General features: G+C 35.6%; 1 protein-coding gene across 1 annotated transcript in view; it reads left to right on the forward strand.

Moving 5' to 3' along the window:
- Window positions 1-14,894, forward strand: part of POLR2B (RNA polymerase II subunit B) — a 34,724-nt gene that overhangs the window by 6,359 nt on the left and 13,471 nt on the right. Inside the window, exons 4-15 of the mRNA XM_037529870.2 lie at window positions 419-569; window positions 2,689-2,801; window positions 2,923-3,142; window positions 3,469-3,627; window positions 5,226-5,390; window positions 7,614-7,810; window positions 7,958-8,077; window positions 8,751-8,937; window positions 10,964-11,107; window positions 11,349-11,488; window positions 11,591-11,702; window positions 13,343-13,497. Of these exons, the coding sequence (XP_037385767.1) occupies window positions 419-569; window positions 2,689-2,801; window positions 2,923-3,142; window positions 3,469-3,627; window positions 5,226-5,390; window positions 7,614-7,810; window positions 7,958-8,077; window positions 8,751-8,937; window positions 10,964-11,107; window positions 11,349-11,488; window positions 11,591-11,702; window positions 13,343-13,497 (1,863 nt within the window). The remainder of the gene's footprint in view (window positions 1-418; window positions 570-2,688; window positions 2,802-2,922; window positions 3,143-3,468; window positions 3,628-5,225; window positions 5,391-7,613; window positions 7,811-7,957; window positions 8,078-8,750; window positions 8,938-10,963; window positions 11,108-11,348; window positions 11,489-11,590; window positions 11,703-13,342; window positions 13,498-14,894) is intronic.

Raw genomic sequence — 14,894 nt, forward strand, 5'->3', positions numbered from 1 at the left:
CTCCGGCTCTGGTGAATTCTCTCACCCTCCCACGCTTCTGACTGTACCCAGTGCTTGTATAAATAAATAAATAAATAAATAAATAAATAAATCTTTAAAAATAAATAAAGTTGAATAAAAAAAAATGACCTGTAAAGGACATTTGTAAATCAGGACTTCCTTGTAGTTCCTGTGTTGTGCTTTAATTATTTTATCCATAAGTGTACGTCTTGTTTCTCCAAACTTCTTAAGTTCTACAAAGAAAGTGTTCTTAGTGTCATCTCTATTTTGGATACTTCATAGTATCTTTTGTGGTGATGGGTGTATAGTGGTTGGTATTTAACAAATATTTGTTGAATTTAATTATAATGAAAACAGGGAAATATGCTAGAAAACATCACCGAGTTGTAGCTGATAATGGACTCAAATATTTTCCCAGTTCGTATTTTGATGAGAAAGGCTTGGTCAGACAACAGCTGGATTCCTTTGATGAATTTATTCAGATGTCGGTTCAAAGAATTGTGGAAGATGCTCCACCTATAGACCTGCAAGCTGAAGCTCAGCATGCTAGCGGGGAAGTTGAAGAACCGGTAAGACGATTATTATAATAAAATTGAAGTTAGAGTATTGATTTGATAAATCATTTCTCAGGCCTCCCTCTTGGCCTAGGCATTAAGTCTTAGCGCTGTCACCACTAGGGCCTGAGTTCCATCCCTGGTCAGGGAGCTAACCCACATATGACACAGTAGACCTCTCCTGTCTTGCCCACTGCTTCCCTTAGCAGTGCATTTTAGTAAATCTGCCTGTTTTTCTCCCTGCTCTGTCTCTGGTGAATCCTCCCATCCCCTGTATCTCTGGCTTACATCCCCGTTATTCTATGCAAAGAAGAGAAAAAGAAAAATTATTTCCCTTACCGGACTTAAAAAAAAAAGTAGGTGTTTTTAGCAGTGTACTTATAGTAGCTTCAATCAGCTCTTGATTTAGTCTTACTAATGGAGAAATGCATTTTTGCAAGGAAACCAAAACCCTTTTGTAGGATTTGATAGTAGGTATTTAGTAGTTGGGAAGAGAGAACTCAAATATTATGAATTACTGAAAAAAAGCAAGCCAGAAATACTCATCTTGTTTCAGAAAAGCCCACGTTTTTCATTCATTTTCATGGACTTTTCCTCTCGATTATTTGTTGTATGAAATACATTATAACTGACATAATAAAGGAGAAACACCCAAACGTAATAACTATTAACATTTTTCTAATTATCTGTACTCTTTGTTACCTGTATATATGTTTTTGACATTGTTGAAGTCATAGCAAGAGTATATTTTTATATTGTGGTTTTACACAAGTGATTGTAAAGAAGTATGTAGTTGTAAATAATGACTGTCCCTTGTTTTTGAGAGGTGGCATGTTGGGCCTTGAAAGACAGGGAAAACTGGAAGACAAACTGAGGCAGGGAGGGCCCCAGGAAATACAGAGGAAGAAGTCATTTAGCCAGTTTACTTTCTCTTTTCTATGGCTAAACTCTTAGAAATGGCTTTATTGTTCTTATTCTAGTTGGAGATACTGTACAGAGTTGCTGTTAACAAAAATTATTGGCTTTTCTAGCACTGTGCTGGAAAAATGAACATAGAGTGCCTTTTTTTTTTTTATACTCTAGCATTTTCTCTTCATGGACTTTGCAAACAAGAGATACTAATATAACAGCATATTCAAAATGCCAGTACTTTTAAATACTACAGAAGGAAGACATCCTAAAATTGGGGTGTTAGACCTTAGAGGGAAAGATGGGAGTCACTTTACTGATTTAGCTATTTAGGTACTTCAGCAAGGAAGTCCTTGGTGTAGTTGGTTAGGTGGGGACCCCAACAATCAGTATATGATTTGGCTTGATTTGTTTTTGATAGATAAGGCTTTAGATGTCATGGATATTCTACAAAGAATATCCATATAGCATTATTTTAGGAAGGTTACTTTGGAAATCATGTTTTCGTGGAATAGAAAGATAAAAGCAGATAATAATCTGGTTTTAAGACAATAATGTGCTATACTAGGTGATGGTGGAAATGAGTTGAGGGGTGACTTCCTGCCTCATTATCATCACCAATTTTCTTTACTCTTCACCTACTCCAGCTTGGCAAACTTTGGTGTCAGTAATTTACCTTTAGTGTTTTGTCTTCTGAGATTTATTTGGCTAGAGGGAAATCCACCCATATTCCTTCTGTATCTGAAAACTTTTTGTTGTTGTTGTTGTGGACTGAGCTGTATTTGTCCAGAATTGGAAATTCTTGGTAATAATAATATTAATTAATTGAAAAGTTAGGTTTTATTTTCTGATATTCCATTGGTTAGATTTTGCACAGTTTTAATTGTCTGAAATTATCTTTTTGTTTGTTTGTTTCCTGGTAACTCTATACTTCTGACCCTAACCCCATGAAACTCTATATACAGTTAATACAAATCCATTTTAACTGTGATAAAAACTCTAAGCTATTTGTAAAATAGTAAATCTTTTCTACTTCCTTAAAGTGATTAAGTATAAAGCTTGACATCTGTAAAATATGGATGTGGACTTTGAAGAGGACTTACATTAATTTAGATTAATTTCATCAGTTTTGAGAGCCTTTACTCAAAATGTTGATGATTATTGAAATAGAATCAGTAAAACATATGTGGAAAAAAATTACTTGTGTTTTTTCTTTTCATTTTAGCCAAGATATTTGCTGAAATTTGAACAAATTTACCTCTCTAAGCCAACCCACTGGGAAAGAGATGGTGCTCCTTCACCAATGATGCCAAATGAGGCCAGATTAAGAAATCTCACGTAAGAGTTTTTTCCAGTAACTGCTAGTGAAATACAGTTCAGAAAATGTAATGATCACCAGTTGAGGATTTTAGCAGATACCTTACTGTTGCTTATTTGTGATCTACTTTTATTTTCAAAGGTATTCTGCTCCACTTTATGTTGATATAACAAAAACAGTCATTAAAGAAGGCGAAGAACAACTTCAGACTCAGCATCAGAAAACTTTCATAGGAAAAATTCCAATTATGTTGCGTTCAACTTATTGCCTGTTGAATGGCTTAACAGATCGTGATCTTTGTGAGTTAAATGAATGCCCTTTGGATCCTGGTGGCTATTTCATTATTAATGGATCTGAAAAGGTATAGTAGCATTATTCAAAAAATTACAAAATAATAATTAAGTTTTAGATTGTAAAAATTGAAATTAAAAATTAAACTTACACAGAATAACCTAACAGTAGCAGTTGAATTATTTAGGGTATAATAGCTGAACTTACATGAATGAAAACTTTATGTAGCTGTTTATAATAGATGCTAGAAATTTGGTCAGTTGTTTGAGCTTAAATATTTTCATGAAGTTGGGCAAAATGGAGTTTGTGAAGTTCAAGAATTCATATTTTTGCTACTCTGTATGATCAAGGACCTTGTGGGTTTTATAACTGAAACTTTTTTTATTGTCTACATAGGTTCTTATTGCTCAAGAGAAAATGGCAACAAACACAGTCTATGTGTTTGCCAAAAAGGATTCTAAATATGCCTACACCGGAGAGTGTAGATCATGTCTGGAGAATTCTTCCCGACCCACCAGTACTATTTGGGTTAGCATGTTGGCAAGAGGAGGACAGGTGTGTACTGGAATTTGATGTTGTTTGGGTTTATTCTATTTTGTCTAGCTTTGTTATTTACCAGAATGCATTTTTAATTGGTAAAGCTTTTCTGGAGCGTATTATGATAGGTATTGTATTATTTTCTTATTGATGTGTAAAAAATTACTCCAATAGTGACAGTTTATCAGCTTACAGATTCTGAGTTTACGATACAGTTGTGGTTTAGCTGGATCCTGTGGCTGATTGTCTCATCATGCTGTACTCTAGGTGTTTGGGCTGCAGTTATGTTAAGATTCCTTCATGTGGTTGTCAAAGGCATTCCGTTTCCCCAAGGGCTGTTGAACTGAGGGTCACAGTTCTTTATTAGCTGTTGACTGGAAGTTTCTCTCTCTCTTAGTTTAAAGACTTCAAATGGTTTTTATTTATAAATAGGGGTAGAATGGGGCCCAAGTATAAGTATTTGGAAAAGATTTCAAGATGACTGGGATGTACATTCTTTGTTGAGACACATTGACTTGGATTATGGAACACAAAGATATGCACAGAGAAATTATTGTGTCAGCAATGGGCAAAGCAAATTAATTAGATGCAAAGGAAAATTATCTAGATTGAGTGATGGATTTGATGGGAATATGATTACTAATTAAGGTTCTGTGGTTTCTATTTTGAGTTTTTGAATGGTACAATAAAGATCTAAGAATTGATTTTTTAGAAGAAATAGTTTATTTTCAGACAGGAAGATGGGGGGTGTGCATGTTATAAGCATTTTTAATGCTCTGCTTATTTAGGAAAAAGATCTATGATGAAACAAACATAGATTGGAATAATTTAATATCTAAGTAGAAACAATCAAGTGGCAATTGGTATGAGGAATGAGAGTATAAGAAAAAGGTCAGAATGAAGATTTGGCTATCGTTTAGAAGTGGTTAGTAAACACCGTGAAAATACGATAATTTTTCTGAGGAAAGATTCCTATAGTAGGAGTAGAAAGACAACAATTTGTTGTTAGAGGGACCATGATAATGTGTTACGAGACCAAAAGAAGATGGAGTGAGTATAATATTGAAGGAAAGAAATATGATTAAAACAGAGAACCCGAGTGTTTGCATGCCAGTGTAGGCTAGTAACTTTTGCTTTTGTGTATGTGTAAAATAAGAGAGTGATTTGGAAAACATGGAAGAGTATTGATTTTGAAACATTCTTCACACAAGGAGATATCTGACTGACCATCTCTGAGTTAGTTTTAATCTCTTGTTTCTTTCCTTCTGGAGGTTTTTTTTTTTGTTTTGTTTTTTGGGGAAGGGGAGATGGAGTGGCATCAGAGTTGATCTTCTCTGGCAACCAAAGGTCAAGTCCAAATGCAGTGTTGGGAAATTCTGAGAGGATCTTGGCAGCAGATAGCAGAGAATCATCATTCTCTCAGGTTAAAATGACCAGCCTGTCATTTAAAGATCTTTTTTCCAGTGATTTTGAAAAGCGGCCATAGTGTTCCTTAGAGTATGCAGCTATGGTTCCATTGACATATATACAATGAATACAGCATACAGTGGTTCTCAGGATGGTTTTATATGAATGTGATCTCTGGTGCTCATTCTAACAATGTTTTATTTTTCTAGGGTGCAAAAAAGAGTGCTATTGGTCAGCGCATTGTGGCCACGTTACCGTATATCAAGCAAGAAGTTCCCATCATTATTGTGTTCAGAGCATTAGGTTTTGTGTCTGACAGAGATATTTTAGAGCATATTATTTATGATTTTGAAGATCCAGAAATGATGGAAATGGTAATGTGAAAGCAAAATATATTCATAGTGTTTTACAAGAGGTTTAAAGTTACTGTTACTAATCTTAAAACTTAGTAGAAAACTGGGCTTCCCTGGTGGCGCAGCGGTTGAGCGCTGGGTTGCGAAGCTGCCCGCAGCCTCTGCCGGTTCGATCCCCGGCTGCTCCCCGGCCACCAGAGGAGGGTCCCACATGGCGCGCAGACCTCTCCTGCCGCCCGCTGCTCCCCTCAGCAGTGTACTTCGGTCCTTCTGCCTCTGCTCCCTGCTCTGGCTCTGGTGAATTCTCTCACCCTCCCGTGCTTCTGACTGTACCCAGTGCATGTATAAACAAACAAACAAACAAATAAATAAAACATGCCTCTATTTAAAAAAAAAAAAAAAAAAACTTAGTAGAAAACTGCTTATGAGCAAATGAGCTGTTAAAAATCCCATGTGCCACTTACTGGATAAAGGCTTCAGCCCTGCCTTAGCCTCTTCCTAATAATTCTGTGTAAAATAGATAAGAAACCTAAGCCTTCCAGATGCAATGACAACAGGAAGAAACAGTCATAAGGAAAATCATAAAAGCATACCAGCCTGGTACAGTTTAGTAAAAAGGGAAAATGAGAAGTTGGTATTTCCTTTCTTTTAGACTTTTTATTTGAAATAATTTCAAGCTTACAGAAAAGTTGCAAAGAATTTTTGCATATCCTTCGCCCAGATTCACTGGTTTGTTCTTTTGACACATTTGCTTTAGTATTCTATTTATCTGTATACATGCATTTTTTTTTCTGTAGCATCTGAAAGTAAATTTCAGGCATCATGCCCTTTTACTCTTGTATACTTGAATGCATATTTCCTTAGAAAGAGGTCATTCACATATATACTCGTGGTATAGTCATGAAAATCAGGATATTTAAAAAGGTACAATACTATTAACTATCGTACTCCGGTTTTTGCCAGTTGTCCTGATAATGTCTTCAGTACCATTTTCCCCCCCTCTGGTTCAGAATCCAGTCAGGATCATGCATTGCATTTTGTTTTTATGTAACTTAAGCTTTGTTGTAATAAATTTTTCCTCGGTCTTTCATGAAGTTGTGAATTTGGTTAGGATAGGCTACTTTGTAGAATTTCCAATTTGTTTTTTTCTTATATTTCCTCATGATTAGATTCAGTTTTTGCATTTATTTGGCCGGAAAAATACAGATCTGATGTGTGCTTCCTGGAACAGTGTATCGTGAGTCACATGATACACAAGCTCTTATGAAGTGCTTAGGCCAGTTTTTTTAAGTCTGCATCAAGCATTCACTATGCAAAAGTGCCTGAATTTTTTTCTTCTTGTAGTACATTATTATATCTAGCAAAAATACCATTAGCTATTCCTTTTTCCTAGCCCGAATTAAACAAGATAATTTCATAGTAACAACTTCCTGTAAAGAGAGCACTTTTATTTACTGTGTTATCTGTGTCTTTACCTTGACTACTTTACAGGGTCTTTTTCTGACCTTTGGTGCCATGATTGGAATTTGGCTTGTGGGTCAGTGATTAATAAACATCAGAAATCAAAGACAGGAAAGGCATTTCAGTCTATGTTAAAGACTAATCCCACTATGGTGGGATTAAAGTGTCTTTTGAGGGTCCAAAGCTACCTCTCGTTCTCCATATTCAGAGCTGGAAAATTAAAACTGGAGTGAAACTTAGAGATTATTTTATTAACTCCTTTTTAGATGAGGAAACTAATCACATGGCTCATTACAGGCCATAGCTTGTTATTGGCAGGTATGGAATGCAAGTCTGTATAATAGTGTGCTTTGCAAAATACTGAGTAGTTTTATTTGTAGGTTAAAAGCCTCTTAAACAGACTGAAAATAATCTGGTACGTTAATTCATTTGTAGCTCAGTAAACTTTAATTTGGTATTAAATGTCTCTAAATTGATTATAAATATTTGTAAGGAACTTTATTTCGCCATTGTTCATTAAAATTTAAAAACCAAAAAGAAATACCCTTCTTTTTATAATGCAATTATTTTTATTTTTGTAGAAAGTATAATTGCCTGTGCTGATGAATGGGTTTTGTCAGGACTCTCTAAGATGTCTTTTCTAAGATTTTGTAATAACTTGGTTTTTCTAAAAATATTTTGTATGTTTGACTAGATTCATAAGGATTTTGCAAAATAAGTGATAGTTGATTCATTTTGAGGTGAAATTGTGAATCTGAAAATAACTTATAAATTATCTAATAGGTTAAACCTTCTCTGGATGAAGCTTTTGTCATTCAAGAACAGAATGTTGCACTTAATTTTATTGGCTCAAGAGGGGCAAAGCCTGGTGTTACCAAAGAGAAGAGAATTAAATATGCAAAAGAAGTCTTACAAAAAGAAATGCTCCCTCATGTTGGTGTCAGTGATTTTTGTGAGACCAAAAAAGCTTATTTCTTGGGGTATGTAAAATTTCATGTTTTAAGTTCTTTGCCAAGACATAGTTAAGATAAAGTTTCTCTTAAAGTTAAAAATGTCAAAAAATGATGTTTAAATATATAAGTGTAAAAAAAGCCTAACATCACATGCTTGCTTTCTTTTTCTTTAAGGTACATGGTTCATAGGTTGCTTCTAGCAGCTTTGGGTAGAAGAGAATTAGATGACAGAGATCACTATGGGAACAAAAGATTGGATCTTGCTGGGCCACTACTTGCATTCTTATTTAGAGGGTAAGGAACTATAGAATGTATTTTTTTGTTAAAGTAGGGAGATTTCATTTTAGATTGGTCATTCCACATGGAGCAGTAGCTGTATTGGCTGCATATGAAGTTAGCTATGTACTCTACCACTTGCCCAGATTTAGTTCTTCGTGTCTGAGAATTTCAAGTTTGTGGGACATTCTATTACTTGATTGCCTAGTCGTTATTCCTCTGGTAACTTTATAAGGTATTTTAGAAAACTGAATTATTGCCTTGATTTTCTAAGTGCTGATGTTGAAGTTTTTATTAATCTTGCTTTCGCATTTTCAAAGGCTGCATGAAATATATCAAATATTAGCAGTAGTTATTTTACAGTATTTGGGTTGTAAATGATTTTTATTTTATTCTTGGTATGTTTTTATGATTTCCATATTTTCTATAATGAACATATAGAAAATTATAAATTAGTAAAATGTTATTTTTAAAAATAAAATGTGTAATGCAAGAAGATAATATTAACAGTGTTTTGTATATGTTTTGCTTTTAGTGTATTGTAGTTTAGTGTTTTTCATATATTAAGAGAGTAATGACAGCCCTTTCCTTCTACCCCAACCGCTTTTTGTCCCCTCTTGGCAGTATTGTCCCTTTGAGAAAGCATGTTACAGACTTTTATATGTTTAAAATAATATTGTTTATTTGGCAGTATGTTTAAGAATTTGCTTAAAGAAGTACGGATCTATGCGCAGAAGTTTATTGATCGAGGAAAGGATTTTAACTTGGAGTTGGCAATTAAAACAAGAATTATATCTGATGGTCTAAAATACTCTTTAGCTACTGGAAACTGGGGTGATCAAAAGAAAGCTCATCAAGCCAGAGCTGGAGTATCTCAGGTAAGGGTGTCGGCTGTACTACAAACCTACTACTAGGTTTGATAGGAAAATGTTACGGGACCAGCATATTGTTTCATTCTCCGAACGAAAATTTATTTTGCTTTTTACCCCCTTGGTCACATGTAAAATCCCTGGGAATTTTGAATTATGCAATGCAATTTTTCTTAAATTAGCTATTAGCATCACTAAGGGGACCTAAAAATTTGGCTTGCATTTAGAAGCCTAAGAGAGTTAATAAATTAGAGTAGCTACTTGGGGGGTGAGATTGCCCGTGTTTGTGAAATTTAAGTCATTAAAGCTCCATATTAGATGCTGACTCAAGAGACTGGTTAGGCATCCCTTTTGTTTGTTGCAAATAGTAGAGATCTTCCTTGATCTAATTCTTCTTACCTCTTGATGAGCATGATGTAAGTTGAAAATATGTTTAATAAAACTAAATTACCAAACATCATAGCTTAGCACAGCCTACCATAAATGTGCACAGAACATTTGCACTGGCAACACAGTCACTGCAGAGAGTTGGTTGTTTAGCCTTTTGATAACCTGAAGGACTCAGAGCTGTGACTCACAGCTGCTGCCCAAGGAGGAGAGTATCATACCACTTATCATTAAACTAGGAAAAGATAGAAACTTAAAATTCAAAGTATAGTTTTCTACTAAATGGGTATTGTTGTTGCACCATTGTAAAGTTGAAAAATTAAGTAGAAACATCCTAAGTTGAGGCCATCTGTTCTTTTAACACTCATTTCTCTATGTTGGCCTATTGTAAGTACAGTGACAACAATAGCTATTCTCAGCTGGAATAATTGGGGAAAACTTGTAAAAAAATATTAAACTGGCCCATACCATTATCACCTGATAGATTTGGCATTCTGAAACCAATCTCAAACTCCCGATTCCTAGAAACCCAAATACTCTAAGAAATTCTGGGAGAAACTAATTTCCAGTCTGTGGTAATAGCATGGTCAAAGGTAGATTGGTGAGAGGTTGTTTGACAATATAGCTGAACTACAGAAACATCAGGAGACTGGTAGGGGAAGGTTGCTTGGCATTTCCGTGAGAAGGGCTTTAATACCAAGCTCCTCTGCAGTCAGTTGGAACCTTTTCAGTATTTTTTTAAATGGATAAGTGATATGAACACATCTGTTTTAATAATTATGGTAACCGAGGATGGTGGGTTGGAAGGGACAGGACAGACACTTGTGAGGTAATATAGTATAGGTAAGAAATACGAGACTGGTGTGTGGCTATGATACTGAGAATGGAGAAGTTGACTTTTGAGAAAATTTGAAAATAGAATTGACAGGTTATGTTTTATTGATGTGTGAAAGTGAGAGAGAAAAATAGAGTCTTCTAGACTGGGAGATAAAGAAAAGGGTGATGGCATTAACCATGACAGGAGATTTAGGAAAAGGAAGGAGGTTTGGATTGTTGTAGGACTGGAGGAACACTGTGACTTGTTATTAGATACGAGCTTGTGTTGCTTGCTTTATATCCCTCTGAATAATACCTTTACTTACAAGTATTACCTTGCTTGCTGTCCTGTAAATATCCGATCTCCATGTTGGATTCAGAGGTTCTAGCCTGGGAAAACTACTAGGATGGATTAGTGATGTCTGCCATGCTTAAAGAAATTTGAGTTGGTAACATTTAACACTTACTGAATGCCTAATGTATGCCAAGTACTGTTCTAGGCACTAGGATCCACAGTGAACAAAAACAAAAAAATCCCTATCCCTGTGGAGTTGATGTTCTGGTGGTTGGAGACAGAATTTAAATAAAATACTTATTCAGTGTATTAGGACTTTTGTTACCTATTTGCCATCCCTGCTATCAAAGACTCTGAAGTTATGGGGGTGAACAAGATTATCCAAGGGAAGGGATAGAGAAAGGAGGGGTAGGCACAGTTTGACACAGCTTATATATTTAATGTAAAAATATGACTGCCTCATGCTAATATTTGCCAAAAATGTGAGTATGAGTAGCAGAACTGCCCAAACTTTAAAAATTTGCTGTTGTTTTCTAGGTATTAAACCGCCTGACTTTTGCATCTACTCTTTCTCACCTGCGTCGTTTAAATTCTCCTATTGGTAGAGATGGCAAACTAGCGAAGCCAAGACAGTTGCATAATACGTTGTGGGGAATGGTGTGTCCTGCTGAGACTCCAGAGGTAATTTCACAGTAGAGTTATGTTCACAACGAGTCTGCCAAAAATTATATAGGGCATAATTACTTTTGGAAGTTAAGTTTTTATTATGCAGTATTTTTTAGAATTAAGATACCGTTTATAACTTTGCTCTTAGGAAGGAAATCTTGAAATCAAGTTGAAGAAAAAATGTTTATGGAAAAGGATTTTGATAGGCATGTGTTAAATCGATGTAATACTTTTTTTTTTTTTTCCCCTATTCTAGGGCCATGCTGTAGGCCTTGTGAAGAATTTAGCTCTGATGGCTTATATTTCAGTTGGATCTCAACCTTCTCCAATTTTGGAATTTTTAGAAGAATGGAGTATGGAAAATTTAGAAGAAATTTCTCCTGCAGCTATTGCTGAGTGTGTATAGATGTAATAAAAAAATCCAAAATTATTGTTATCTCTGGTTCGGTGTTAGTATAGAAATACTAACTACAAAATGCTTTTGGTTTTGCATTTCAGTGCAACCAAGATTTTTGTTAATGGGTGCTGGGTTGGAATACATAAAGATCCTGAACAACTTATGAACACTCTAAGGAAATTGCGGCGTCAGATGGACATCATTGTGTCTGAAGTGAGTGTCTTTAAAATGATATTTGGGATTTCTTTTCTTCTTTTCTTTCTTAAAAAGGATTTGTTTATGCATACAAGATCTGGGCTACAGGCCAGAAGTGTGGGGTGGGGGGCGGGTGAGAGGATTCACTGGAGACAGAATGGGAAGCAAAACAGGCGTATTGACAGAAATACACGGCTGAGGGGAGCAGCAGGCAAGACAGGAGAGGTCTGCTGCACCATGTGGCTTAGCTCCCTGGCAGGAGATCGAAGTCATGCTGCAGTGGCTGCTGACACTTGATAATGCTGAGACTTAACCCCTTGCGCCACCAGAGAGGCGGATCTTTGGGATTTCTAAATGAGGAATAAAACTAATCAAACTTATATTTGCATTGTTATTTTCCATTAACTGGTTCCCCTGAATTGTAAAGTGCTTGTGTCAAAAGTCTAGGTGATGTTTTGATTTTGAGCTAATTATAAGGTATTGCTTGCTCTAATGCTTAGATATATGCTTCTAAAAAATTGACATGTAATTTAAATACAATTTAAGAACTCTATATTTCAAAAGGAATTATTTGAGGATCGTTTTATAAAACTGACAATGCTTTTAAAAAGGGAATAATCATCGTGATTTATCCTTTGTCTGAATCCAGAGATTCATTCCTAAAATGTGATACCTCTAATAAATTCTACTGTATTTGAGAGAATATTGAAATGCCTTGAAATCAGGGTGGATTATTTTTAATTATTAAATTATTATTTTAATTATTAAAGTTGTTAGGAACTTTGGGCTTTTTGCTTTTAGTATGTTTTTATTGAATGATATGGTGTAGGCCTTTGATTCCCCCAGATCCATACCTTGTGTTTGTGACATTCTCTTTGAAATCTGGTAGTACATCTGAGTTCAGAATGGCCACATTTCATGTGCTCCATAGTGACATGTGGCTAGTGACTGCTGAATTGAACAGCTAGACTATAAGCCATTTATTTGTCTGACAGGAGAATGTGAAATATCTAGCTTATTACTGGAAAAGTATGGTCAAAACAAAGTAGTAAAGGGCTGTTATTGAGAAGTTACAGAGTGAAATATGTGTAATTATCAAAGAAACAAAATAAGATACTGTTATATACTAGTGTTTGTTGTAAATCCCCAAATTTTTTCTTTACATAAACTTGCATGACATTATCAGATTATTTTGAGCCCCTTTAATTACCAAACTTGGGTTTTTTTCCTTTATAAAAATTAAATTATACCTTAGTTTTTAGTATATTAAACAATGATAAACTTAGATTTGTTCATTTTACTCAATAACTTTTTGCTGCAGAAACTTATTAAGAAATTTTGTATTTTGGGGCCTCCCTTGGTGGTGCAGGCAGTTGAGCGCAGCGCTATGAAGCTCTCCGCAGCCTCTGCAGCGCGGGTTTGATCCCGGCCGGCTGGGGAGAATCCCACATGGCGTGACAGACCTCTTCTTGTCTGCCTGTTCTGCTCCCCGCTCTGTCTCTGGTGAATCCTCTCACCCTCCTACGTGTCTGGCCTGTACCCCGGTTCTTGTATGCATGAATAAATTAAAAAAAAAAGAAATACTGTAATTTTAGCTAAGCCTTGGGGATATAGAGAAAGTAAAAGTTCATTAGATTGTTTTGTCTTTTTATATTTAGGTTTCCATGATCAGAGATATTCGAGAACGGGAGATTCGGATCTATACAGATGCAGGCCGTATTTGTAGACCACTTCTGATTGTGGAAAAACAAAAGCTGCTTTTGAAGAAGAGACATATTGACCAATTGAAAGAGAGAGAATATAACAACTACAGGTAAGAATATGTAGTGAGAAAAGTGTGTGCATTAAAAAAATTCGGATGTATTTGATGTGCTATAAAATTTCTTATTTTAAGTTTCACAGTTCATTGGTTTTTAGTATACTCATGAGATTGTGTATCATCACCACTATTTAATGCCAGAACATTTATCATCACCCCCAAAATAAATTTGTTTTTCTTTTCTTTTTTTTAAGGATTTATTTATTTTATGCATACAAGAACTGGGGTCCAGGCCAGAGGTGTCGGGGGTGAGGATTCACCAGAGACAGAGTAGGGAACAAAACAGGCAGGTTGACAGAAATACACTGCTGAGGGGAGCAGCGGGTAAGTCAGGAGAGGTCTGCTTCGCCATGTGGGTCACCTCCCTGGTCGGGATTGAACTCGTGCTGCAGTGGTTTTGGGTAGCTTCATAGTGCTGTGTCTTAACCCCTGTGCCACCAGGGAGGCCCTTTTCTTAACTTTCGTTATTAAGCTGGAGACTTGTAAGTTTTCATTTAAGACATGATAATAAAATCTAATAATGAGAAATAACCTATACAGTACAAATAATGCATTATATATAACATAATTTGAGCAATGTAATAATAAATTAGAAATTTAATAAAAAGAACTTGCTTTACAAATGGTTTTTAGTGACATATTTTACTGTAAAAAAATTCAAATACTATGAATTATAAAAATACATTAAAAGCCTTTAATTCATATTCTCTTAAAGCATAATACTGCTAATTGTTGGGTTTATATTTTTCTAGACTTTATTTTATGTATTTATATACTCTTTGCTCCCACAAGTACACTTTCTTTAAAGCAAGTAAAACAGGGCCTCCCCGGTAGCACAGCGGTTGAGCGCTGGGCTGCGAAGCTGCCTGCAGCCTCTGCAGCACCGGTTTGATCCCCGGCCGCCAGGCGAGGGTCCCACATGGCGCACAGACCTCTCCTGCCACCTGCTGCTCCCCTCAGCAGTGTACTTCAGTCCTTCTGCCTGTTCTGCTCCCCGCTCTGGCTCTGGTGAATTCTCTCACCCTCCCGTGCTTCTGACTGTACCCAGTGCTTGTATAAATAAATAAATAAATCTTAAAAAAAAAAAAATAAAGCAAGTAAAACAACCTAAAGATAGTTATGGAGCCCTACCTTATATGTATTGTCCTTATATGTATTGTCCAATAATTTGCTTTTTTTTTCATTGTTAACAGTAATATACCTTTTTCTATCAGTACATATCGGAATATTTTTTATTTTTGGCATTATCATTTTAATTATTTTAAATTTTTTTATATTTTGGGTTACATTCTTGTTCTTCCTTATGCGCACGTTCCATTCTGCCTCCACTAAAAACACTGTGCCAATACCCCATCTGCCTCCCTTCCCTCCCCTCCTCTTTCAGGAATATT

Source organism: Talpa occidentalis, unplaced genomic scaffold, assembly GCF_014898055.3.
Source record: "Talpa occidentalis isolate TD23 unplaced genomic scaffold, MPIMG_talOcc4v2.1 talOcc4.6, whole genome shotgun sequence".
In the NCBI taxonomy this organism is placed as follows: Eukaryota; Metazoa; Chordata; class Mammalia; order Eulipotyphla; family Talpidae; genus Talpa; species Talpa occidentalis.